The sequence below is a fragment of the Cibotium barometz genome, chromosome 39 (assembly GCF_041138505.1).
Source record: "Cibotium barometz isolate CiBa-2024 chromosome 39, ASM4113850v1, whole genome shotgun sequence".
In the NCBI taxonomy this organism is placed as follows: domain Eukaryota; kingdom Viridiplantae; phylum Streptophyta; class Polypodiopsida; order Cyatheales; family Cibotiaceae; genus Cibotium; species Cibotium barometz.
This window is the reverse complement of record NC_141084.1, coordinates 14,579,846-14,605,480: the sequence shown is the minus strand read 5'-3', so window position 1 is coordinate 14,605,480 and position 25,635 is coordinate 14,579,846. Positions and strand designations below refer to the sequence as shown.

General features: G+C 42.8%; 1 protein-coding gene across 8 annotated transcripts in view; it reads left to right on the top strand.

The window, feature by feature from the left end:
- Nucleotides 1-13,697: 13,697 nt before the first annotated feature.
- LOC147615760 (cell division cycle 5-like protein) overlaps nucleotides 13,698-25,635 on the top strand; it is a 29,331-nt gene continuing 17,393 nt past the window's right edge. Inside the window, exons 1-5 of one of the 8 annotated variants that reach the window (XM_086778345.1) lie at nucleotides 13,768-13,887; nucleotides 14,067-14,168; nucleotides 14,423-14,641; nucleotides 14,721-16,439; nucleotides 16,694-16,975. In XM_086778345.1, the coding sequence (XP_086634471.1) occupies nucleotides 14,465-14,641; nucleotides 14,721-16,439; nucleotides 16,694-16,975 (2,178 nt within the window). In that variant the 5' untranslated portion in view covers nucleotides 13,768-13,887; nucleotides 14,067-14,168; nucleotides 14,423-14,464. Of the gene's footprint in view, nucleotides 14,642-14,720; nucleotides 16,440-16,693; nucleotides 16,976-25,635 lie in introns of all 8 variants that reach the window. The other 7 variants (XM_086778349.1, XM_086778343.1, XM_086778350.1 and 4 more) reach the window with 7 other exon arrangements.

Here is a 25,635-nt window from a genome sequence, read left to right as displayed (position 1 = left end):
TCTTACATCAAGGAGTCACGATAGATACACCAAAGGGTTATACATTCAAGATATAAAGCAATAGTGTCCAAAGCTATAGCTTGGATGGGCGCCCGTAATGGTGTGACGGAGTATTTATGGCAATTCCCGCTTCAAGAGCGTGTGGTAGCAAGATAGGATGAAGTCCTAAAGTGATGTACTTTATGGATATATTATGAGAGTAGTCATTGTAATAGCATTAGGCCTCTTATGAGCCTAAAGTGCTCGGTCGGCCATAGTTTAAGTGTGTGAACACTTATGGCCATGTATATAAGTGAATTTCTCTCATAACACAACATACTCTCCCATTGTGCAATTAAGTCTTGCTCTTGCTAATCTCTCTCCCTAATGCACGCTAGTGAGTGTGTGTGAGTGAAGTGAGGTGAGAGGAGGGATGAGGACTCGTAGTGCAACGCGACGGTGTGACAACGCTTGCGGGAGACGCGGCGGAATTGCTTCTCAAGGAGTTGTGGAGCTTGGAGACCTCCAAGGTTACGAGCTCGGCCATTGGAAAGATCCTCACGACAGCTGCGGTTCACCAGCACAGGTAATCTCTTTTTGGATGTGTTTCAAGGAGGGTTAGGGTGAGCCATAACAATCTTATGTAAAAGAAGGATGTTGTTTTCTTGAAAAGATCAATTTCCAATATGAGCTTAATTTTGCATCTTGTTTACACTAGCTCAATATTTAACACGGTGTGATCACCCATAATACTAATAACACAAAAGCATGGCTCTAAATGCATACAGGCGTGTGGTATGTGGTGCTAGTGTGGTGTTGATATATATCAGCTATAGAGAAAAGGGACCTTGGTATCCTTCATGAACACTTTTGGTGGTACACTTAGCCCCTGGTTAGCTAGGCGAGAGGGGCTTAGGACCCCCTTCATGTAGACCTCCTTTTTTTTACTAACATGGTATCCAAGTTGGGTATTATTGTTGGCTAATATCGTGTGCTCACAATCCCATTGATGTTTCTACACTATTTGTGGAGCTCCTAGTTGCACTAGCACCTCAAATTAATGAGGGTAGCATTCGAGGGTTGTAAAGTCCTATTGATGGGGGTAGAATTTGAGGGTTGTACTCAAGTCCTAGTGATTTGGGTAAGTTAGTCATGTATAATTAGTAGCTTGGTGATAATTGATGCTCCATTATGTTCACAATAAGGCACATATACCAGAGGGAAACTTGTTCCCTCGTTGAGATACATGGTAGCAAACTGGGGTTCTAGTGAATGTCCTATATACATCGCCTATGCTATTAATTTGGCATCATATATTAGAGAGGCAAGGGAACTTAGGTATCCCCCATGTTGCACACCTTTTAAGGAGGGGTACCCTTGTCCCTTAGTTGGCTAGCCAGGCAAGAAGGGGATTGAGGGCCCCCTCCACACAAATCCTCCTCTCCTGGCTAATATGGATGGTAAACTATTTCTCAAACTAAGTATGCCAAATATATTTTGTTGAAACTCAACATGAAACCTTAGCAACTCCAATTGAGACTAATCTTAACCTTAGGAAAGACATAGCAAGAGAGATGGTACACTAGTGCTAGAAAGAAGCCACGAGAATCTCAAAAAATATGAAGACAAAAGCCAAGCACCTTCTTGTAGACAAAACATGACACCACTAATCATGAATGAGAGGTTAGAGTAAAAATAAGTAATACCCTTTACTACGTACTCCCATGGGAAAGGAGAAGAGCATAAACATAAGAACCCATCCTGAATAGAGGGATGGATCCATAAGAACCTACTACAATGTCTATGGATACCCTCAACCATTAGGTGAAAAAAGAACTACAATATTCCAATAATGAGCTAGAGAATCTTCATCTACATTTACCACCAACCCCATATATTCGATGAAAGAAGAACTATATTGTTCCAAGAATAAGCTAGAGAACCTTTGTCTAAGGGAAAATCTAGGTAGCATTGGGTACAAACACCCAAAAGAATCATAAGCTAACCTAGAAAGGAGGAAAATTTTAATGTGAAAAACCAAGGAGTTTTTCATGCCATGAAAAAACTATGAAAAACTAAGGATTTTCATGACTAAGGAGAAAAACCAAGGAGTTTTTCACGCTAGGAAAAACTAAGGATTTTCATACCACAAGAAGGAAAATAATAAACTAATACTAAAGGCCTCCATAACCTCTCCATCAACTCCAAGCCACTTAAAAGCAAAAAATGAAGAAGCATTTCACACGTGAAAAATGCTAGCTTTCACGTTGTGAAAGATAGGAAGTTTTCTCATGCCTTAAAAATCAAAAGAGAAAAGATGTTACTATGCACACCTCACTAATAATATCTAACAACACCATAATTATCAAACTCAAAAAATCAATAAATCAAAAGAGAAAAGATGTTACATACACCTCACTAACAATATCTAGCAACACCGTGATAATCAAAACTTAAAAAATATAAATCAAAGGTTTTTCATGTTGTGAAAAATTTATGGTTTTTCACGCCATGGAAAACTCCTATGCATTTTCACATCTTCTTGTATTCATAATTTTAACACATCTATGTGTGCTAATGGCACTTCTTAAACATCAATAAAAGGGTCAAAATATAGAAGGAACAAAACTCTTATGTTTTTCATGCTATGAAAAACTTTGGTTTCATGACCATAAAAATATCTAATTCCAAATAACCCGTCAAGTCTTGGCACATGTCGATAGTAGTGTGGCGACATGGTGGGCGATTCAAAAAAGTGCCTACCATGCATTTTATCGATGCTACCTTGCTCGCATAATTATATCCGATTCTAGCTCGTGGATTCTTCTTCTTCTTTTTCCTTGCCTTTTGAGTTCATCATGTGCCATATCCACTTCAATCTCTTGCTTACATAGCTCTCATCTGCTCTCAATCTACTGTGGCAACCCCCATTGCACCCACATGACTATTGTTGCTCATTGTCCTCATCACCATTGTTATCGTGTGAGGGAACTTGGGGCACAAGTCTTTTTATTTGTCTGGATGGGTCCTAAGAAGGTTGAGGAAAGTGCATCTAAGTACGAGTCCCAAGACACATTCAATCAGAAGAGGAGGTGACCATGGAAGTAGAGGTGAGCAACCACACCACCTTATAAAGTAAGGAGAAGAAGGCTGAAGAAGACATCAACAAAGTATGAGAAGAAGACACACTTTGTCCACCATAAGGTCCACCCAAAGGCCTCTTCGGTTAGGGACCACCGATAGGGATTCTATCTCTTCTATTTAGAGTTGTGGCAGTGATTCTTCAGTATCAAAATTCCCTTCTTCCTATTGGGATTGCTATGGGAATTCTCTCTCTTTTCTTAACTTTTCTTCTTGAACATCAAGAGTCACTTCAGTATTCGTTTTGTCATCGGACATGTAGGAGCATTAGAATCCTTTGGCGAACGATTGAAATGATTCGTGAAGTGCGAAACTATAGGAATGATTAGCAACAACATTGCCTTGATCAACGAGGATAGAAGTTCTAACACAAGTGGCAATGTGGCTAAACGTAACTAGTAGCATGGAAAGAAAGGGAATCCAATTTTGAAAGAGCAGTAGGGAATGCTCGAGTAGGCTATATTGTGCAAACGGATGTGGATACCCTTAAAGGTAAAGTGCATTTCCTCTACCACTCACATAAGTATATCAATCCATAATTCGATGCAAAATTTCTCAAGAATCATGACCAAGGAATTAAGACCAATATGGTTACTCACCCAAGATGGTGCCAAAGTCAGGGTAATGATATCATCTGCCACCACCAACCACAACACATAGGGTGGAGAAAAGGACCTACAAGTTGTAGATATGCTCAAAGATAGGAAGTATAACACAAATGGTGGAACTGAGTATGGAAATATCAAAGATCCTATGATAGAAAAGGTTTTCTAAGCCTTGTCTCGATGATTTTTTAAGTCAAAAGCTTACCTTAGCCTTTGCCAAAACATGAGTCATTGGGTTTTACCTTTGAACCATGATATAGCTTCTTAATGTGGATGTGTTATTTGAGTTGTAATTCAACTATGCAACTTCTTGATGTGGGTGTGCTAGCTCCTTTTCCAATGGGAAAATACTCCCTATGCCTATATAGAGGTAAAAAGAGAGATCCTCCATGATGCTTCTCTCTCACAAAAAGCGAGGGAAGGAGAAGAAGCAAATGCAAGAGGGAAACCTATAAACAAACCTATCTAGCATTCATGAGCCAAGCAAGCAAGATTCAATAACATATATGCAAGTAAGAATAGAGAAGAGCTCACAACAAGTATTCCACTCTGAGGGAATGAATGTGTATTGCTTAGTGTCAAAATTGACTTATATACAATGACTAGTTTTCACACCAGGCCGCCCAAACTAAAAAATAGTCCAACCACTATTACTATTGTACACAAAGTCCTTAGACTTTCTCTATTTAAAATTAAGTTCAAGGAAAGAAGAATGGGATATGATGCTGAAGTGCCTAGACAACGTGCAGTTGAGAACATTGGATGCGATTGGTGTGAGAGGCATGGATTCTTGGATTGGTGCTATATAAACCACAAGGTAGGACGGTTTGTCCAAGTCTATGTACATAAGCGTCGGTGTGGCGATATGACGTGTGTGACTAGAGTTGAATGCAAACCAAAAACTTGCAAAGGTCTGTCAATAAGTGGAGGCTAATTTGGGTTTGGACTTAGCAAGATTTTCTCTTAGACTTTCTGATAGTTTAGCTTTTAGACTTTCTAGGCCATGTACTTACAAGCATCCTAGTTATACCAGCTCTTTGTGGAGAGTGCTCTACATACTCAATTGGAGCAAAAATAAGCAATAAAAGGAGGGTTTATAAATTTTACAAGTTTGTCAATGTTGATGGTTGATGGACTGCTTGTCGTCCCCAACAATAGTTCACCTAAGGTAGTGTTTGGTAGCTTGTATATTTAAGGTGGGCTTGCTAGTTGCTTATGGTTTTTTACTTTCTTGCTCATCCTTCTTTTTTGTTGCTAGTGCTTGGCCTTGTTCTTCTGCTTAGTTGCCTTGGCTTTGCTTGTGCGTTACATTCCTCTTCTTTGTGGGCTTTTTTGTTGTGCTCATCTTGGTGTTCTACTTCTCTCTCTCTCTCTCTCTCTCTCTCTCTCTCTCTCTCTCTCTCTCTGTGCACAAGAAATTAGAGTTCGAGCATATAAATGAGGTGGATTTAATGGATGAGTTCCTCACAATGATTAAAGATCTTAGGGAGTAGCTTGCATGTATTGTGAGGCCTATCTGAACAGTTCTTTGGTGTCTATTATTCTCAATAGCTCTACCGGATTTATAACAAGATTTCACATCTACACTGTAGCTCATGATGAAGGGTAACCCCAATGCCCTTACTTTTGATGATTTGTTTTCAATGCTCTTAGAAGAGTAATCTTGGGAAAATTGAACTAGTATGCATGTGGGAGATCAAACATTAGTTTGCCAATCACAAAAAGGTAAAGGTAAAGCCTTTTATGAGGGTGTCTATATGCCAAAGGTAGAATCAACCCAGTCTTCTAGACAGGATGCCAAGCGGGGCGATAAAACAGAAGAAAGAGTAGCCCCAATGGTGTTACTTTTGAAGAGTTGGTTACATTTCTCTTACAAGAAGAGCAATCTCAGCAAAATTGAACTAGTATACATGTGGGAGATCATGCAATTGTTGCTAGACAAAAAGATAAAGTAAGCCCTTTTCTAAGGGCAACTATATGCCAAAGGTAGAATCAACTCAGTCTTCTAGAAAGGATGCTGAGAAGGATGATAAGGCTAAGAAGAAAAGCAAATGAAACTGCTATAAATAGAAGCTAGGAAATTATATCAATGAATGAGATCATGCAATTGTTGCTAGTCAAAAAGATAAAGTAAGCCCTTTTCTAAGGGCGGCTATATGCCAAAGGTAGAATCAACTCAGTCTTCTAGAAAGGATGCTGAGAAGGATGATAAGGCTAAGAAGAAAAGCAAATGAAACTGCTATAAATAGAAGCTAGGAAATTATATCAATGAATGTAAAAAAAAGGCCAGAGAAGGAGAAGAAGAAAGAGTCAGGCATGGCTGGTTGATGAAACAGCACCAATTGGCTGAAAAGAAGGAGTGAGTAAACTATGTATAGGATGAGTGGGCATTCATTGTGCACTGCAGTTATGACCCTTTTGTCTATGATGTACGTACAACATGTCTAGTACTTTGATAGTGGTGCTAACAAGCACATTACTTCTCAGCATGATTTATTTTTCTCCATTGTGTTTTCTCCTCGAGGAGGCACAGTCATAGGTGCCAACAACTCCCCGTATCTAATAAAAGGTGTTGGAAAGGTTGTGCCATTAGTAGGGCGACAGGCCATGACCAACGTGATGGAGACATCACTGTGGTATCTAATACTCTAAGCCATGGGCTTCATAGGTTGGACATGTATGAGACATTGGCACATAATTCTTGTTTAGTTATTGCCACAAGTTCTATGAGTGATGTGGAGATATGGCATGCCCACTTTGGTCACTTGAATTTTGGTAGTTTTTTTGTGCCTTAGAAGCAAGAGAGGATGTAAGAGTTGCCAAAGCTTGAGGTTCCCATAAAACATGTGTGTGGTGCATTTTGGGCAAGATGCAATGGGCATCATTCCCAAAAGATGGATTAATCACGGGTGTCTAAAAAGTATAGCTCATACATAGTGATGTATGCGGTTTCATGGACCCCATCGATCGTGGGATATCTCTACTTTGCGACTTTTATTGATGACTACTCCATGCTATATCCATTGGAAAAAAAGTCAAGGTTTTTACATGCTTCAGACACTTTGTTTCTAAGGCTACAAATGTGTCTACATGTAAAATTGGCAAACATAAATCTACAACCTCAAGCAAGAGGAAGGAGAGACCATTGTGGGATTTTCACCCAACGGAGCCAAATGGAGCCCTATTATGTAAATCTACAACCTCAAGCAAGAGGAAGGAGAGACCATGAGGGACTACATTTCCAGAGCCAAGTAGAGAAAGGCTACATGCCTTATCATACATGTTCATGACCATCTCTATAAGTCTAGACACTATGTCTTTGATGAGTGTTGTTGTTGTGAGGTAGTCAAAATAGAAGATAATCTATAATTTTTCCCTCACTTTCTTATGTCCTTACCAATTAACTTGCCTTTTCTTTGTCCTCACTTTATGTCCTTACCAATTAACTTGCCTTTTCTTTGTCCTCATCATCACTAGTTCTTAAATTCCTTCGATAGGTCCCGTCGACCTCATGACTAGATTTATAGTCGCTTTTATTTTTTCTTTTGCCTTTGGCTCAATGTGCATCACATTCACCGTGGGGTTCTGAATAGTTGGTGTTGGTTGTAGTTCTTATTGGTGTCTCCACATTTGGTATTCAAACATTCTATGTCTAATGACTTTACAATAGTAGCATTAGAACATTCCCCTAACTTGTCCTCCTTCTTGCCCTCTCGTGTTGTTGGTACGGTGCAATAGATGGAACTACCGTTATTTGTTGTATCGGCACTATTGGTTACACATATTTTGTTCTCCTCATGACTGCTATGATAGATTTCTATGTGGTATGTCTTATCCGACAGATCACATAGTATAGCATTCTCTATACTCTTCCTTCGCACGTCTTGGATTCCCACACCTTGAGCACCATGTGTCTAGGGGAGGATTTTGCTTCATGTGATCTGACAGGGACATTTCCTCTGCCGACCTTAGTTATCACAACATAAGTAGTCATTCTTGGACATCATCCTTGCTCTTCTTTCTAGCCTTCTTCCAATTCTTTTGCTTCCCCCTGTCCATCATCGAAGTGTGTCAAAATCAATTCTGTAGGTGTCTTCATCTTTTGGAGGAATTAGACTTTGTTTTATTTTTGGTGTCTTTTTTTGCTAAGTAACTTTTAGACCTCTAGGCTACATCCACGAGACCGTTGAAGCCACTGACTACTTTGATATAAACCATTGCTCTACTACTAGTTTACGTTTACTTATGAGCCCTCTCATGAACCAATCTCCCATTGTGATGTCGTTTGGCTTGTTATGCTCGTCCCACTAACCAGATTTTGATGGTTATGAACTTTGCCATGTAGTCTTCTACATGTCCTTTTTCTTCATCTTTTTTAAGCTTGTTTAGGAGCTGGGAGGAGACAATGTTTTTGTCCTTCTAAATCGTTTTAGAAAGCTATCCTTGAGTTCGGTTTGTGTGGCAAAGTGTTGCACTTGGTACTAAGTGTACCATTCTATGTCTAGGGAGTAGTAGGGAAGTACTTACCAATCTTTTCAGAAGACAAGATCAACCAATTCTTACCATATTGTCTTTCGAAAGATCTAGATTCTTTTAGCCATGCAGTCATTCTAGAGTCAATTTCTATGATCCCTAAAGTCACCTTGGGACTTAAATCAAACATTCTCAGGGTCTCTACCTTCCACTGAATTTCCATTTGAGGTACTTGTCTCTTAATTCTCTTTACCAACAACTGTGACCATGGTCTTTGTCTTATAGTCTTAAATCTAGACTTTTGGCCATAATCTAACTTCTCAGATCTAGTGCTTGTATAAAGGTTATTTTAGTCTGGTAGGCCTCAAATGTTTGGCACACTATAACTATAATGATATCTCATAGTACACCAAACATGTAAAAAAGGTATCCACAGCAGTGCTTGTAGAACTTAAGCTTCATGGGAAGCGACATATTAGTTCTACACATGTGCAAATGTGTTTTCAAAGATTGTTAGAGCAAATAAGTTGATTAATGCCTTGCTTGATGATGCATAATTATGGTGAATCCAAACTATAACAATGGTAGGTGGTCAATGTAGAGCCCATGTGAAAGAAGCCATCAATGTAGTATTCATGGCATTCCACACCATGCTATGTGTGTGCTTTGCTAGTCACCTACAAACCTAGGGAGTTGGTGTCCATCCATCGTGTAGATGAATTTATTATCTAGAATAATCCATCAACAAAACTAGTGGTGTTGCTTCAAAATCTATAAGAATGATGGGATGAGGCACTAATGGCTTACTAGTCTTAATCATGCATAAGAACATCATCTTTAATACTTTGTTTATTCTCCTCCAATCATCTTCCTTAAGGTTGGGTTCCCAAAAGGAGATGCAATGCATCATTTAGATGTCACTATTGTGTATGAAAAAACCATTAGTTAGTGATGGGCTCCTAGAAGTATGCCTAGAAATACTACCTTTCTAAGCAAGATAGAGTGGGTTAGTTTTGCAAGTCATCAACTGGATGAGGCTGAAATGAATTATACTACTATTGAGTGACATGAAGGGTTAGTAAAGGTTTATGTTGTAAAGAAATTTTGGCATTACCTTCTTGCTCACAAATTTTAATTTTATGTTGATCATCAAGCCTTGTTGTATTTTGTGAACAAACTATGTTCCACCATAGGAAGAATTGCCAGGTGGTGGTTGTTTCTTCTTGAATTTGACTTTATAGTGGTTGTGAGACCTAGCAAGAAACATGTCATGGCTAATCATTTATCTTGCATACCTAATAGTGAAACACCAACAATAGGAGTCGATAATGATTTACTGGATGCTACACTATTCAAGGTAGAGGCTATTCCAGAGTGGAGGAGCGAGAAAATCGTTAACTTTCTAGCTAATTGTTTTTCGGAAGGGAAGGAGTCGCGAAAGGATATAGCAAGGAAGTTGCTAAAAGAGTGTGAACCTTACCAGCTTATTATCGGAGCTCTTTATAGAAGAGGTAAGGATGACATTCTTAGACATTGCCCTCAGGAGGTTTAATATGATCATGGAACAAGCACACCAGGGGGTAGCAGGTAGACATTTTGCAACAGCATAGAGATGACAACTAGGATGAATGATCATGGAACAAACACACTAGGAGGTAGTAGGTGGACATTTTGTGATAGCACAAAGATCATAGCCAGGATAATACTCCAATTGGGGTACTGGTGGCCAACGCTTTTCAAAGACCGTGTATTATTTGTCAAGGGTTGTGAGTGATGAGTGCCAACATTACACCAATCCATAAAAGAAAGACATGATGCCATCGTACTATTATCTTCTAGTCTCTACAACGATAACATGAAGAGATAAGAGGAATTACTATAAGGGTAAGTACTTTCCTACTACTATCTTACATAATACAATGGGGGAAGGTTTGTGATCATAACACGTGTCATCAAAGAAAGGGGGTGAGCAATGAGTTCATTTGAAATCATTGCCGCTGTGGCAGGCTAATATTGAATGCCTGAGAGAACCCCTGCCAATATTGAATGCCTGAGAGAGCTGTTACTTCTTCTTCCCGCACACCTCCCCACCTTCGCACACAACACGAATCCTTCGCCCTCCCTCTCAGTTGTCCCACCATAGTCGTCGTTGGTCTACCTTCTCCCTCCTGCAGCGCCGTCGTCATCGCTCGTGAGCCTCCACGCTAGACAACATGAATCCGTCTACATTGATGGGGCCAGCTAGTTCAACATCTCCGAGAAGCTGGCGAGAGGATGATGGCAGGGCCAACGTCGATGGCCAGCCAGTTAACCGTGTGCTTCATCTCGGTGTAGCAGAAGACGGAGAGCATGGCCGATGGCCAGCCAGTTCACAGTGCGTGTAGCAGAAGACGGAGAGCATAACAGAAGACGGAGAGCATGGCCGATGGCTAGCCAGTTCATAGTGTGTGTAGCAAAAGATGGAGAGCATAGCCGAGAAGTTGGTGGCGAGACGAAGGAGAGGACGATGGTGGTACGGCCAGTTCACCGTGCGCTTCATCTCGGTGTAGCAAAAGACGAAGAGCATGGCCAAGAAGTTGGTGGAGACAAAGGAGAGGATGATGGCAAAGACGGAGGTGCGTTGTCAAGCGGGCTTGGTGCAAAGAAGGAGGTCACCATGCCGTGCTAAGTTGAGAAGCCCGCTAGCCGCAGCACATCCATTAGTTTGTAGGTGAAGGGGACGAGTCTGGAGCACCTATGTTGAGGGGTCGGCTATGCCGTGTAAAGGGTCGGCACCCATGCGTGTGCCTTACCCTGAGGGCCCATGGCTGCACGGTTGATCAGGGCGTGGCATGTACGCCTTATAGACCTTTGTGTGCCCAAGAGCATGCTGACCTCGCTACTTGAGACGTTGATGGGTTGTTTGGGCCTAGCGCAAAGGTCATCACCATGCCGTGTGCGCCTTACATGCCTTCGTGTGCCCAAGAGTAGGCTGCCGAAGGGGTTGTTGGGCAGTGGCAACATATTGTTATCGCATTAAATATGGCAGGGTTGCTGAGCACGAAGAGAAGGTGTTAGTGCAGACTAACTAAGTGACCTTCATGAGTAGGTCGAACTGACTTTAGCATCCATTCAAGCTTCTCCACAACACATAGGAAGGCTGTGGTGATCATGTTCATGAGTTGGGCTTTGTCTTCCTCACTCTCGAGCTTTGCATTAGTTAGCTCATGCGCAACAGCAAGCCTTTGGTCATGTGTAGCTTGCCACCAGTAAGCCCATTCTAATAATAAACCTGCTCCTTGCACCCCATTGTGTGGTCTAAGTTCTTTCGCCCACTCACCATCTCCATTAAACAGCATCCCGAACCTGAACATATCACACTTCTCATGGATTGACCCCTTCTTCACCCACTCCGCGCCAACTAGCCTCGAGTCCCCCTCATCGTAGTCACAACAGAGGCTTGACAGGCCGAGTATTGTTCAGAGTGCAGCTGTAGAAAAGGTTGATGGAGGTGCATCCCATGCTCTCTCAGCGTGTGCAGGCTAGACATACCATTAGTGGAGAAGGCCGCTGGAGAGTGCGACGCATGTTGCTGCTGTTGTGGTGGCTGGACATCGAGTTTTGGTTCTTGAAGAAGGCCACATGGTGCATATAAGATTTTTTAAAGAAAAAAATTGTACATCCAAAATCCATATTCTCCGTGTGATTGCCTTGGTCACATTAATCATCATGATAATCTCATGTTCAACACTCAAAGATCATTAAGGGTTTATCATTAATGTTTACTGTAATCAACTCTTACACAGGTGGGAGTCTTTGATGCATGCATACCACATGCGCTTTGGATCAACCTATGCTTCTACTTCTACAGCAAAAGTAATGCAACCCATTATCTACCCCACCCCCCCCACTGAAACCCTTGCGAGAGAGCACAAGTGACAAGAATGTTCACTAGAAGAGCAGCTGCATGTGCAGGTTAAGCCTTTTCAAGAATTTAAAACCCCCTTTTATTTATTCAAACGTTGTGACATGGGTAGCTCTTACGTATTTCGAATACATATTTCGAAATAGAATGCAGTGTCGAAGACTGAATACGTATTTCGACTACAATGCAGAAGGCATGGTGTGCTCTAGACATGTTTGAACGTCAAGTACACCTGTTAAGGTTGCATGGATTTGTGTCTATTTTGTGTGATGTGGGTGTCTTTTGCTTTTTCTTTGACAACAAAAGGGCAAAGGCAATGAGATAGAGGTAACATGGGAGGATCAGCAGAACATAAACACATTCGGCCGGTTGAACAATAAATTCCATGAGCTTGAAGATGACATCAAACTGCGGCGGCCACACGTCATGAGCACAACATCCTTCCAATCTTGGGCAATCGCAAGAGTGTAACTTCTGCGATCTTAATAGAGCGCTGATTGGGTGTTTTGCCTAGCACTGCTTTTAATGATCATAAGTAAATATTGTTCTAATTCGGTAATCAAGCCGAGTATATTAAGATTACATTATACTATTTGGGTTATTTCAGCTGAGTAATTTAAGCTCATTTGAGTAATCAAAATAGTCTTCGGGTGGTCAAACGCAATACCACTAATGGTACGCAGACGGGGATTGTGCTACTGAATGGAAGGAAGAGGAAGCTATGTTATGGAATTGTTGTAAGGCTAGATATTTAATTTTTTTGCTTTAATTTTTTTTCATGGGTTTTGTATAATCTATCTTAGATTTGTTCTCCTGCTGGTAAGCTAAGCCAGTGTTGCATACAGATGTATGTAACGTAAGAGGACAATCTGATTGGCACGCCTGCAGTGAGAGCATAACATTCTCAGTGAAGTTACGTCTACTGGTTGGACAAGATGCCTACACATGAGAAGAAGGCCATAGTGGAAAGTGTGTTTGTGGAGATGGGCTTGCAGGATTGCACGAACACCCCGGTGGGAAACTGGCACTTGAGGGGGATCAACAAGGCGAGTGAGCATAGCCATGGAGGTTAGTGCAATTAATTACTATCCCTACAATACGTTGTAGTTTATGTTAAGTAATTTATAATTTTTCTCCTTAAATTTTTATCTTGCAAGATTATTACAACGAAGTATTATGACTCTACAAATACACTGCACGCTATTTCAAGTGATTAAAATAGCTTAATTATATTTATATATTGGAGAGAGAGAACTGTGGTGCAGGCTGTGTGTGTGTGTGTGTGAGAGAGAGAGAGAGAGAGAGAGAGAGAGAGAGGCTGTATGTGTGGGTGTGTTTGGGTTGAGAGAGAGAAAGGTATGAACCGGTTGCTTCTCCTATAGATACCATCTTTGTGTCTTAACTGATTTCAATGTGTGTGATTGGTGATGCCTTCTTCACAAAGTTGTCTTTTTTAATGGTGTGCTTAGCTCAACCCGTGAGCGACAGGTCTCGCAAACGACTAGTAACTTATAAAGGTTGGTCCATAATGTGAGCCCAACTACATAAGCTAGCGTTATTGTCACATAATCCATTACATATTTGTAAACGCCAAGACTAGGCAGCCGAAGATTTATTGCCCAAGCTATGCAGTATTCTTCTGTCCGGACCTATCCAGGCCCCATGTGGGAAATAAGTACTGTTTTTAGCATGCCATGTCACCACTTTAAGGGGTTGCATCAAACCCTAACGCCGTTGGACACGGCCTAGGTGCTGGATCTCCAAGGGACATTCTGTCTGGCCAAGGTGAGGGGCATGCACCTAAACCCTACTTGTAGCTTCTGTTCTTTATCTGCTTCGTTAGGTCAGTCTTCTCTAGCCAAGGTGTTTTAGCTTCTGCCAAACCCTAATTTTCTTTTTGTATCAGTGCAAAATTTTCTGCTCATAGCTTCATCTGAACCCTAATTGTTTCTCTATATCGCCAGGTAAACCTTCCCTTGTTCCAGGTTAGCCAAGGTGTTGCACATAGCTCCTGCTATACCCTAATTTCGTTTCCTGCATCATCAGGTCAATTTTGTCTGCTCAAGGTATATGGCTTATGCTTTAGCGTTTCCGTTTCCAGGTTAACCTTGCTAGCTTCTGCTATACCCTAGCTGTTACCAGGTTAATCTTGACTGGTCAAGGTGTTGCCAATCTTTTGTATGGCTACGGTGTTATGAATATCAAATCCTACAGCGCCTGCCAAACCCTAGTTGTTGCCTGCGTCTTCAGGTTAACCTTGGTTAGTATCAGGCGCTAGTCACCATAGTTTCTGCCCAAGTCTAACGTTTTGACCTTCCAGAGCTTCAACGCCAGTCCGGCGGTGTTTCAAAGCTAGGGCAACATGAGGATTATGATAAAGGGTGGCGTTTGGAAGAACACAGAAGATGAGATTCTAAAAGCAGCCGTCATGAAGTACGGCAAGAATCAGTGGGCCCGTATTTCTTCTCTACTGGTCCGGAAATCTGCAAAGCAGTGCAAAGCTCGATGGTACGAATGGTTGGATCCATCTATCAAGAAGGTATGATGCATGCTTACTGGTTACATTGGCTTGACAGGCCTTGAGATATTGTGATAAAGCGTTGCCTTTTGTGTTCTAGACAGAATGGACCCGTGACGAGGATGAGAAGCTGTTGCACCTTGCAAAGCTGATGCCCACACAGTGGAGAACCATAGCTCCAATTGTGGGGCGGACACCTGCACAATGTCTGGAGCGGTACGAGAAATTGCTCGATGCAGTCTGTGCTAAAGATGAGAACTATGAGCCCTCAGATGATCCCAGGAAACTCAGACCAGGTGAAATTGATCCAAATCCAGAGTCCAAACCTGCAAGGCCAGATCCCGTAGACATGGATGAAGATGAGAAAGAAATGCTTTCTGAAGCTAGGGCTAGGCTGGCAAATACACGCGGAAAGAAGGCTAAGAGGAAAGCTCGGGAGAAACAGCTCGAAGAAGCAAGGAGACTTGCATCCCTGCAGAAACGAAGAGAGCTTAAAGCTGCAGGCATTGAGGTGAGGCACAGGAGGAGGAAACAAAGAGGCATTGACTACAATGCTGAAATTCCATTTGAGAAGAGGCCCCCTCCAGGATTTTTTGACATTTCACAAGAGGAAATGCTTGTAGAACAGCCTCAATTTCCAACTACCATTGAAGAGTTGGAGGGGAAGAGGCGTGTGGACGTAGAGGCACAGTTAAGGAAGCAGGATGTTGCACGTAACAAAATTGCTGAGCGCAGAGATGCCCCAGCTTCTGTTATGCAAATTAACAGGTTAAATGATCCTGAGGCTGTTCGCAAAAGATCTAAGCTTATGCTTCCTCCTCCCCAGATTTCAGATCGCGAGCTGGAGGAGATAGCAAAGATGGGCTATTCAAATGACTTGCTCCTCGGTGATGACGAGCTTGGGGATGGTAGTGGAGCCACTCGTGTGTTGCTTGCAAATTATTGGCAAACTCCCAGAATGGGCACGACGCCACTTAGAACTCCTCAGAGGACTCCGGGAGGGAAAGGTGATGCTATTATGATGGAGGCTGAGAACCTTGCTCGGCTTAGGCAAATACAGACTCCTCTTCTGGGAGGGGAGAATCCAGAGCTGCATCCATCAGACTTTTCTGGAGTGACGCCCAAAAAGAAAGAGATTCAAACACCTAATCCAATGGCTACACCTGCACAAACACCTTCTGGTGGCATGGGTTTAACTCCTTTAGCAAGACTGACGCCCAGCAAGGATATTCCAGTCTTTGCTACCCCCAAGGGTACACCAATAAGAGATGAACTCCACATTAATGAAGGAATGGAAACCTTGTATGAGAGTGCAAAGGCTGAAAAAGCAAGGCAAGCTGAGACAAGGAGGAACCTCCGGGCTGGTCTGGGAGATCTTCCTACACCCAAAAATGAGTATCAAATTGTGGTACCTGAGTTGCTGCCAGATGAACCAGAGGCAGTCGATGCAGTGGAAGAGGATATGTCGGATAAGCTTGCACGGGATCGAGCAGAGGAAGCAGCAAGACAAGCTGCTCTTCTTCTAAAGAGGTCCAAAGTCCTCCAAAGAGACCTTCCACGACCTCCACAAGCCTCTGTGGAATGGTTGAAGAGCTCTTTGATGCATGCTGAAGATGGTACAGGAGCTACTTTGATGGAACAAGCAGATGAGTTAATAAAGAAAGAGATGGCTGTCCTCTTGGAGCATGACAACATAAAATACCCTTTGGAAGAATTGTCAGGAAAAGATAGAAAGAAGTCTAGCAAGAATCTTGCCAATGGCAAAGCTCAGGCTGTGATCCCCCCATTGGAAGATTTTGAGGAAGAGCAATTGAGAGAAGTAAGTTGAAAAAAGTTCAATTTTTGATGGTTAAAAATTTTGTTTAGTTCATTGGGCTGACACACACCATTCGCATACATGTTATAAATTAGTTCTACCATTACATGTGGGTGTTGTAGCTGTACACTAGTATGCGAATGGTGCAAGGGGTAAAAGGTGCCTTTCTGTGAGCTTACTTTTACATGATGCGTGTGTTTATTTTTTTAAGTTTTTTTTCTTGTGGCTTATGTTTATTTTCTGCTATTTAACTTCAGGCAGCTATCATAATTGAAGAGGAGTCAGCCTTCTTGCGATTGGCAATGGGGCATGATGATGCAACAATTGATGACTATGCAGATTCAAGGGATGCTCTTGCAGAGGACATGATGTACTTCCCTTCCCGACAAGTTTATAATCTTGCAAGTGTTGCAAGCAGCAGCGATCGATTATCTGCTTTACAGTATGAATTTGAGATTGTTAAGAAACATATGGAAGGGGAAACCAAAAAAGCAGTTCGGTTAGAGCAAAAGCTGAAAGTTCTTACGCAAGGCTATCAGGTACTCTCTTCCGCCTTGCAAACATGTACTGGTTTCTGTTGCCATACACTGCAGCTTGCAAACCAAATTGCCATATGAGTTCCGCTGTCATCTCACTATCAGGTGATCTTAGCCATATTTTTCTCCAAGTTTGGTTGTTTGGTTGCCTTAATGATCCCTTTGGGATTTATTCAAATCTTTTTAAGATGGGACTTTAGATATGTACCTTGACCAATATATTTTCATAAATGTAAAGCTCTTTTGGCTTGCTTGTAGAGTGAGAGATCATTTCTCTCAGGTGAAAGGTGTCAATGTTGCATAGCGGGTGGCCATTGGTCCAACACAGCACAGGCCACACCTCTCCTATAATTGGTGAGGTTGTCTGGTCAATAGCTTGGCCAACCGGTAGGGTAAATGCCGAAAATTTGTAAACCCACTCATTAATGAAGTGTGGATTCCCGAACTCACTTATAAGTTGTCCGGTCATACTTTTATGAAGTGTGGATGTCCAAACTCACATAAGTGCCCTGCTATAAGGTGTTATGTCCACTATGGAGCTTGTCCATAGGTCCAAAGCTCATCTAGAATGCATGGTGACATCCTCCCTGGCTTCTAGACATTTGACCGCAACTGAAAAGCTTCCAAGTATGCTACCAGGAATTGCAGATACTTCATCCTTTCACTTTGTATCCATAGATGAAAACTATGCACTGTATTGTTGTAGGTAAACTCTACTAATGGAAGATACTTATCCCACTCCGTTTTTTGTTTTGCCACATAGCACTTTAACAAATCCAATATGGTTGAATTTGCTATCTCACTTTGGCCATCTGTCTGTGGATGATATGAGGAAGAAAAATCCAATTTTGTCTCTGTCCCGTGCATGCCCGTGCCATGTCTAATTAAGTCAGTATTTACAGCAGCATCAGTAGCAGCATCAACATAAGGATCGAGGTAGCAGGCAAGTCAACATCAGGCAGTTGACTAGCAAGTGTGCACAAACCTTGATTTAAGCGCATCATTTAATGTAGCATCAAATGAATATTTTGTCCAAGACTTTGCCGATAGCAGCATATGCTAGCCAATGAGCATCCTCAACACATGTATCAACATAAAGTCCTCATTCGAGTCCGACATTGAGCAATTCAGCTCATTCATCATTACCAAAGTAGAAGTCAGTATTATTCATGTAGTAGGGGCGAGAGGTCACCCATTTGGGGCTGACCAAGGGCCTAACCATGCAGAAGACTTCACCGTTTAGTAACCTTTTTGTACCATATAAAATACAAGAAAACTTGACACCAACTATCTCTCTTCTTCTCTCTGCTCTATTTTAATCATGTTTATTCAGCATCTTGTTCTTAATCAAGCTTAGGGCTGTGGATCAGTACAACAAGGCTTCTGCACATGCAACATTGGTATCAAAGCATTCAGGCTCAGGCTCAGGCTCAGGCTTAGCCACTAAGCAAGTCTCAAGGAGGTGCATAGATCCATTAGAAGAATGCAACATGGTAGTAGATGGAGTGGTCTGCAACAAGCAAAGCTAGAGAAAAGCATTCCTTGAGAGTATTTACTCAGATTCAGTACATCATTAAGCTCTTAAATCATTTACGACCGGTGACCCGCCACTGCGTTAAGGGAAAGGGATAGCAAGCATGGAGACAACAGTGGAACAGATGCTCAGTTCTTCAGCAAGACTTAGAAGAAGTGGAAGGTGTTCAAACAAGAGTGTCAAAGTCAGAAGTAGTCTGTCAAAGTCAAAGTCAAAGTCAAAGTCAATAGTCCAAGAAGGAAGGATGACATAGTATCCAGCATGTCATCAAGTTTAACAGGAGGAGATGTCACATGCACACACGTGCCATGGCTAATCCTCAACATGAACAGTAGAATCCTTGATTAAGTCAGCATTTAGAGTATCATGAGTAGCATCATCAGCATCAAAATAAGAATGTTGGGTAGGAGGGCAGCTAGCCTGCACACACACACACACAAGCTCAAGCACAGAGAAACGTGTGTTGGAAAAGATGTACTTAATGATGAAAAAGAAAGTACAATATGAGAGTACTAAAAAGCCTAGAGCTAAGTGCCTAACACACGAGTGTGTCATAGTCACAAGGGACGGGGGACCGGGACGGGAACGGGGACAAGGGTAGGAACGACACTTAAAAATTTCTTTGTCAGTACCACCCACTTGCCTATACGGGCAAAGCTTGCATGTCCATGGCTGAGCACCACCTCATCCCACCATGTCCATCCTGTCGTCCTTCTACGGGTAGTTGAAACTTGAAGTTTGAAGAGCCACTGTCACGAGGAGGATGCCATGGATGATGGATGCCTCCTTGTCACTTGATAGCTTGAGAGAGAGAGAGAGAGAGAGAGAGAGAGAGAGAGAGAGAGAGAGGCTTGAGCCTTGAAAGTTAAGGGAGAACTTGAGTGTGAGGTGGGTGGGGGGGGGGTGTGTGTGTGTGAAGCTTGAGAGAGAGTGTGTGAGAGAGAGAGTGTCTTGAGAGGCTATAGCTTGCTTGTGTGAGAGCTTGAAACTTGAGACCTGGCCCTTGAGGCTTGCCGCTTGAGGGAGAGTGTGCGTGTGTGTGTGTGAAGCTAAAGCTTGAAGTGTGAGGGAGTGTGTGTGTGTCTTCTTATAGGGAGGGAGGCAAGAGAGAGGCCAAGGCCCAAAGCCTCAAAGACTCAAGGCCAATGGGCCAAGCCTAAAGGCCCATGAAAAGCCCCTTCCAAACGGCCAAATAAAAGGTAAAAAATGTGACCATTGCCCATTTCTGTTTCAGGGGAACTTATTTTAATAAGATGAGTTATTTTTCTATCCAAAAATATTCATAATCTGAATATTCTCTCTCTAGAATATTTTCTCTCTCTGTCAAAACAGGCAGAAACGAGATCTCTTATGTTTCTGAAGAGGGAATTGATTACAGGGCGAAGATGCTGGACATTTTGAGAGGCTGGGGAGGAATCTTACATTCTCTCCCACTTAAAAAACGTGAGATGTCCTCATCTCGCAAACTGGGATAATTTCGCAAGATGCACGAATATGAGACTAAGAGAAAATTTAATTAAGATTAACCACCAAGAAAAGTCTCAAAGAGAGCAAGACTCAAGACAAGAACAAAGATTTCAACTTTATTCACTCTTGGAATATTTACAGCAAGATAGAAGAACTTTTTACAATTCCATAAGCCCGTCTATCATATGGTCACAAAAGCAGCACTCACAAGCTGCACACGTATAAGGTAACTCATCTATGGGAATAATTCGGCTGGTTATTGCAGCACCTATCTCATTGGTATGAGGTGATCTATTAAAAGGACCTCTGAGAGGCAAGCCAAAAACGGGATAAAGGCATATCTTCTGGTGAGGAAGAAAACATGCTAGTAAAAAGACCCGCTCAGAAAATCCACCATGTCTTGATCTCATCACGCAGTAGTATCGGGGATCCAAACCCAAGGCTTCAATAACCATAGCAAAGTCACCTTCTACAAAGATACACCTTTCTACGTCCTTTATCTGCATAAGTGTTAGCGCGATCCTGAGCGCTACGAATGCTCTCACGTGCGGCTCTGAGCATATCATTCATATCTTCAAGGAAATCCTTGGGAGATTGAATCTTCTCCTTTTCTAGGCCTACAGTCATCGGAGATCTTGGCTGGAATCCATACATTAACATGAATGGTGTAAATCCAGTCGCTGAGTGTTTGGAGCTGTTATAGGCAAACTCCAATAAGGGCAAGTACTCTTTCCAATTTGATTGCTTCTTACTAACATAAGAACGCAACATATCCTCTAGAAATTGGTTAACTCTTTCAGTTTGACCATCAGACTCCGGATGATCTGCCGTACTCATACTCAGAGTAGTATCCAACTTTTTGAAGACTTCCCTCCAAAAATGACTGTTGAACTTTCTCTCTCTATCCGACACTATATCTGCGGGCAGGCCATATAGCTTGTAGAGATGTTTAATAAAGAGTTTTGCTAACTCTGGCGTTTTAACAGTTTTCTTCGTGGCGATAAACTTGGCCATTTTAGTTAACCTGTCCACTATCACCCACACCGAGTCATTCCCTTGACTCGTCTTGGGTAAACCGGTAATGAAATCCATGGAAATGCTTTCCCATTTCCCTTGAGGAATCTCTAGCAGATGGAGTAGTTCTTCAACCTTAAGACGTTCGTGTTTATTGACCTGGCACTTACTGCATTTCAGCACATAAGTCTGGACGTCCTTAAACAAACTAGGCCAATAAAACTGTCTTTTTACTAGTGCATAGGTCTTCTGAATCCCGGGATGACCCGCACTTGGACTATCATGACTTTCTTTAAGAATTTGGACCCGAAAGTCACCAATAGTTGGTACACATACTCTACCTTTGTAGAGTAAGTACCCGTCGTCAATCGAGTAATTAGCATATTTCTCCCCGCGACGAAGTTTATCACTCCCCTTTGAAGCCGTGGCAGTCAAAGGTGATGAAGGGCCTACGTCAGAGCTCTTCGGCTCCAAACTATACCCGGAAGACTGTTAAAAGTCGTATCTCAAAGTGGGTGGTAGTCGGCCATTTCACTTGTGAGGGTATATATACCCATGCCCACCCATTGTATTATTCAACTATTCATTGCTAAAGTTAGCTGTTCGTCAACTTTTCTCTCTCTCTCTCTCTTTGCGCCAACTTCTCTCTCTACGTGTGTGTGAGTGTGGCTTCCGCATGCACCAATCTGACATGGTATCAGAGCTTCTGGCTCAATGATCCTCAAGCGCAGGTAGGAGCAGTTGAGAACAAGAGCTGCGTTGGCTTGTGTGCTACGATTGCGACTCTTGCAAGGCCGGGGTGCTGCAGAACGTGAAGCACGACTGGCGTCGCGTGGCCGTAGTTGAAAGATTTCTATGGTGCCGATCTGTCCTCCATCCAGTCCGTTTGTTGCCGACCCCCGAGCGCCTGCGGCTTTACCTTTTTGACGCCCACCAGCTGGACTAACGCCACCAGCCTTGGCGCGGACCCCGACTGCACCAAGTGGAGCAACGAGGCGAGACAGCCGCTCGTGTGTGCTGTGCTTCGGCTTTGCTGCAGACAAGGCGAGGAGGGGCTGGGGCAGCACTGTGAGGAGCAAAGCGGCCGTGCGAGCATATGTGGCGAGGAGCACTACGTGTCTCACTAATCCCCCACTACAAGTGCAGTTGATCATTGTCATGCCTCTGCTGGTCCAATGCGGCCTTGCAGCCTGGCACACATCAATTTAACAAGGCACAAAGGGAATTTGTAGGAGCAAGCGATCAAGTGCAGCGTTAAAATTTTGACTGTTACAAGAGGAGGAACGAGAAGTGTGGACGTAGTTTATGAGATGGGTCTCCCGTGTTCAAGCAAGGACGACAAACTGAATGGCGACAACTATGCGCATTGGAATTTGATCATGAGGCTATGGTTTAGCAGAAAAGGCTTATGGGACATTGTTGATGGCTCGGAGGAACGTCCCCGAAGGGATAGCAATCGGTTCACACGTCTTCAGGAGGAGGAGTTTCTCAAATCTCTTGTGGATTGGGATGCTCACAATGCGAAGGCGATGTCAGCGATTGCAGAATCTCTCACCAAGGAAATTTCCCCTGCCATTCAGACTTTAAAGACTGCCAAGGAAATGTGGTCAAAGCTTACAGGAATGTTTGATCGAGACTCAACAATGCGAGCAGTAACCCTTCTCGGCCAATTGTTTTCCATCAAGTTTGAAACCGGGACCTCTATGCAGTCACTTCTAATGAAGGCAAAGGTTATCCATGATCAGTTATCGGCTATGAATAGTGCATTAACTAGTACCCAGTTAGCTGCCTTGGTTCTTACGAAGTTGCCTGAGGAGTACGAGATGGTCTCGAGGGCATTACGCTTACAAGTCACGAAGGAAAAGCTGGAATTTGATGATCTCAGCTCTTTTCTCATTGAGGAGGAAGCAGTGCTCATTTCCCAAGGCAAGATTCGGGTTCCGAAGGATGTAGAATCGGCACATGCTGCATCGGAATCCAATAAGAAGTCTAGGAGCCGTTGTTATAAGTGCGGAAAGCGAGGGCATTTGGCTCGGGATTGCAAATCCAAAGCTAAAGCTCAAGGCTCGACAAATGACAAAGGCAAAGGCAAAGCTGACGAGGATGACAGTGATAGTGATTCTAAAAGGGATGCTACGGCGTCTGCCGGTGTGGCAAGGACTTCACTGGCACATACTCCAGCATTCTAGCTTGGTGGATGGATGCTACCACGTGCTTCAGCCAGAGAGAGGCATGTGAGTGGCAGAGAGGGGTATTCTGTGCTCCCGTTTTGGTGATTTGGACCCGTGTGTCAGAGTTCAAGGCACATGCATCTGGCATGGAACAGCTTGACAAATCTATGGACGTGATGTGTTCGTAGTTCATTGGTAGCAGACTATGGATGGGATGAGTTCCTAGTTCATTGTCAGAGAATTTTGGGCGTCATGTGTCGATAGTTCAATGTTCAGGAGATCTTTTGGACGTGTGTGTTCTCAGTTCAACGAATGGAGGATCATGGATGTGGAGTTGTCTGCAATTCATTATTCTATGTGGCAGCTGAAGCTCAAGATGGCATTCCTTGAGGAGACGGGTTTTTTGGTGCATTTTCCGAGGTGTATTCGGTATCCGGCCGGTACTGAGGTGTCCATGGTTGCATCTACATCAACTTGGTTTCTTCATCTATGTCCACTATGAGCTACAGAGAGGGTGTTAAAAGTCGTATCTCAAAGTGGGTGGTAGTCGGCCATTTCACTTGTGAGGGTATATATACCCATGCCCACCCATTGTATTATTCAACTATTCATTGCTAAAGTTAGCTGTTCGTCAACTTTTCTCTCTCTCTCTTTGCGCCAACTTCTCTCTCTACGTGTGTATGAGTGTGGCTTCCGCATGCACCAATCTGACAAAGACACGGCTAGTCTCTTCGGACTAACTCTCACTTCCCTTCCGGTTGCACCTTCGACCAGTCTCTCCGGACTAGCAATCCGTGTCAACGAGGGAGGTGGTCGCGTCTGTGAAGAAGTGCGTACGCGTACAGCGCGCTAGACCTCTGTAAAAGATGGATCGTGCTCACATAATCCACGTAGTGACTCCAAGAAATCATTCTTGAAGACTGTGAAACTAAGTTCATTAATCTGTGGCATGCGACTAAGTGCATCTGCCACCACGTTATACTTACCTTTCTGGTAACGTATCTGAAGGTCAAACTCCTGTAGAATCTCCGTCCACCGAGCTTTTCTACCCTTCAGTTCATTTTGACTTGAAAGCCATTTCAGACTTTCATGGTCCGTCCGGACCTCAAAAGAAGCACCATATAAATAGTGTCTCCACTTTTTCAGTGCATGAACTATCGCTCGTAAGCCGAGTAGTTACGTTGCGCACGATCTAACTTTTTACTCTCAAATGCAATTGGGCGTTCCCTTTACATAAGTACGGCCCTAATGGCCTCATTACTAGCGTCTGTTTCCAAGACAAACGGCTCATTTGGATCGACATTAGTATCAAAGCTGTTCTGTTGGGCTTCCCCCCAACTAATGTTTTTAGTTTTTTGACCGTAACTGGTCAGTCAACGGGACTGCGATCTTCGCGTAGTCCTTCACATACTGTCGGTAGAACCCCGACATGCCAAGAAAAATCTGCAGTTCCTCGAGATTCTTCGGCGCTGGCCATTTAAGAATGGCCTCTACTTTTTCTGGCTCCATCCGCATACCATCGACGGATATAATATGGCCAAGGTAGTGAATTTCTGTTTTAAAAAATTCACATTTGCTCTTCTTCGCAAATAGTTTGTGCTCTCGCAACAACTCGAACACTAGACGCAAATGCTCTATGTGTTCTTTCTGTGTCTTACTGTACACAAGAATATCATCTAGGAAAACTACAACGAATTTTCCCAGATATGGATGTAAAATGCTGTCCATCAGCGTCATAAACGTCGCTGGAGCATTGGTTAGCCCAAATGGCATAACCAAAAACTCAAAATGCCCAAAACGGGTCCTAAATGCTGTCTTCGCAACATCTTCGGCTTTAATTTTAACATGATACCCTGATCTCAGGTCTACTTTTGTGAAGTATCTCGATCCATAGAGTTGATCAAACAACTCATCCATGCGTGGCATCGGATACTTGTTCTTAATCGTTATCTGATTAAGAGTCCTATAGTCTATGCACATCCGCATAGATCCGTCTTTCTTCTTTACCAGAAGAATAGGCGATGCCCACGGACTTGAACTAGGTCGAATGAAGTCTTTGTTCAAATATTCCATCAATTGTTTTTCCACCTCCTGTGCCTCGGAGTGGTTTAATCTATAAGCAGGTTTGCTTATAGGTTTTGATCCTGGCATAACTTCGATGCCATGGTCTACTTCTCTAGATGGTGGTAAGCCATCTGGCAAATCATTAGGAAAAACATCCTGAAATTTCTCTAATAAATTCATTAAAGTATCTACGTACTTTTTCTTTAATGTCTCTTTCACCTTGGATTTTTTCTTGTTTGAATCGCATGCATGCCAAACAGGGTTTTCAAACAGTGGGTCTCGTCCTAGGCTATTTTGTTTTCCTTGTTTGTCTACGCAAACATCATTTACAGTTTCATCTACGGAAACAGAATTTAAAAGAGGGTAACAAGTATATACCTCTGCTATCCGGGCTCTGCGGACCGCTGTGCACA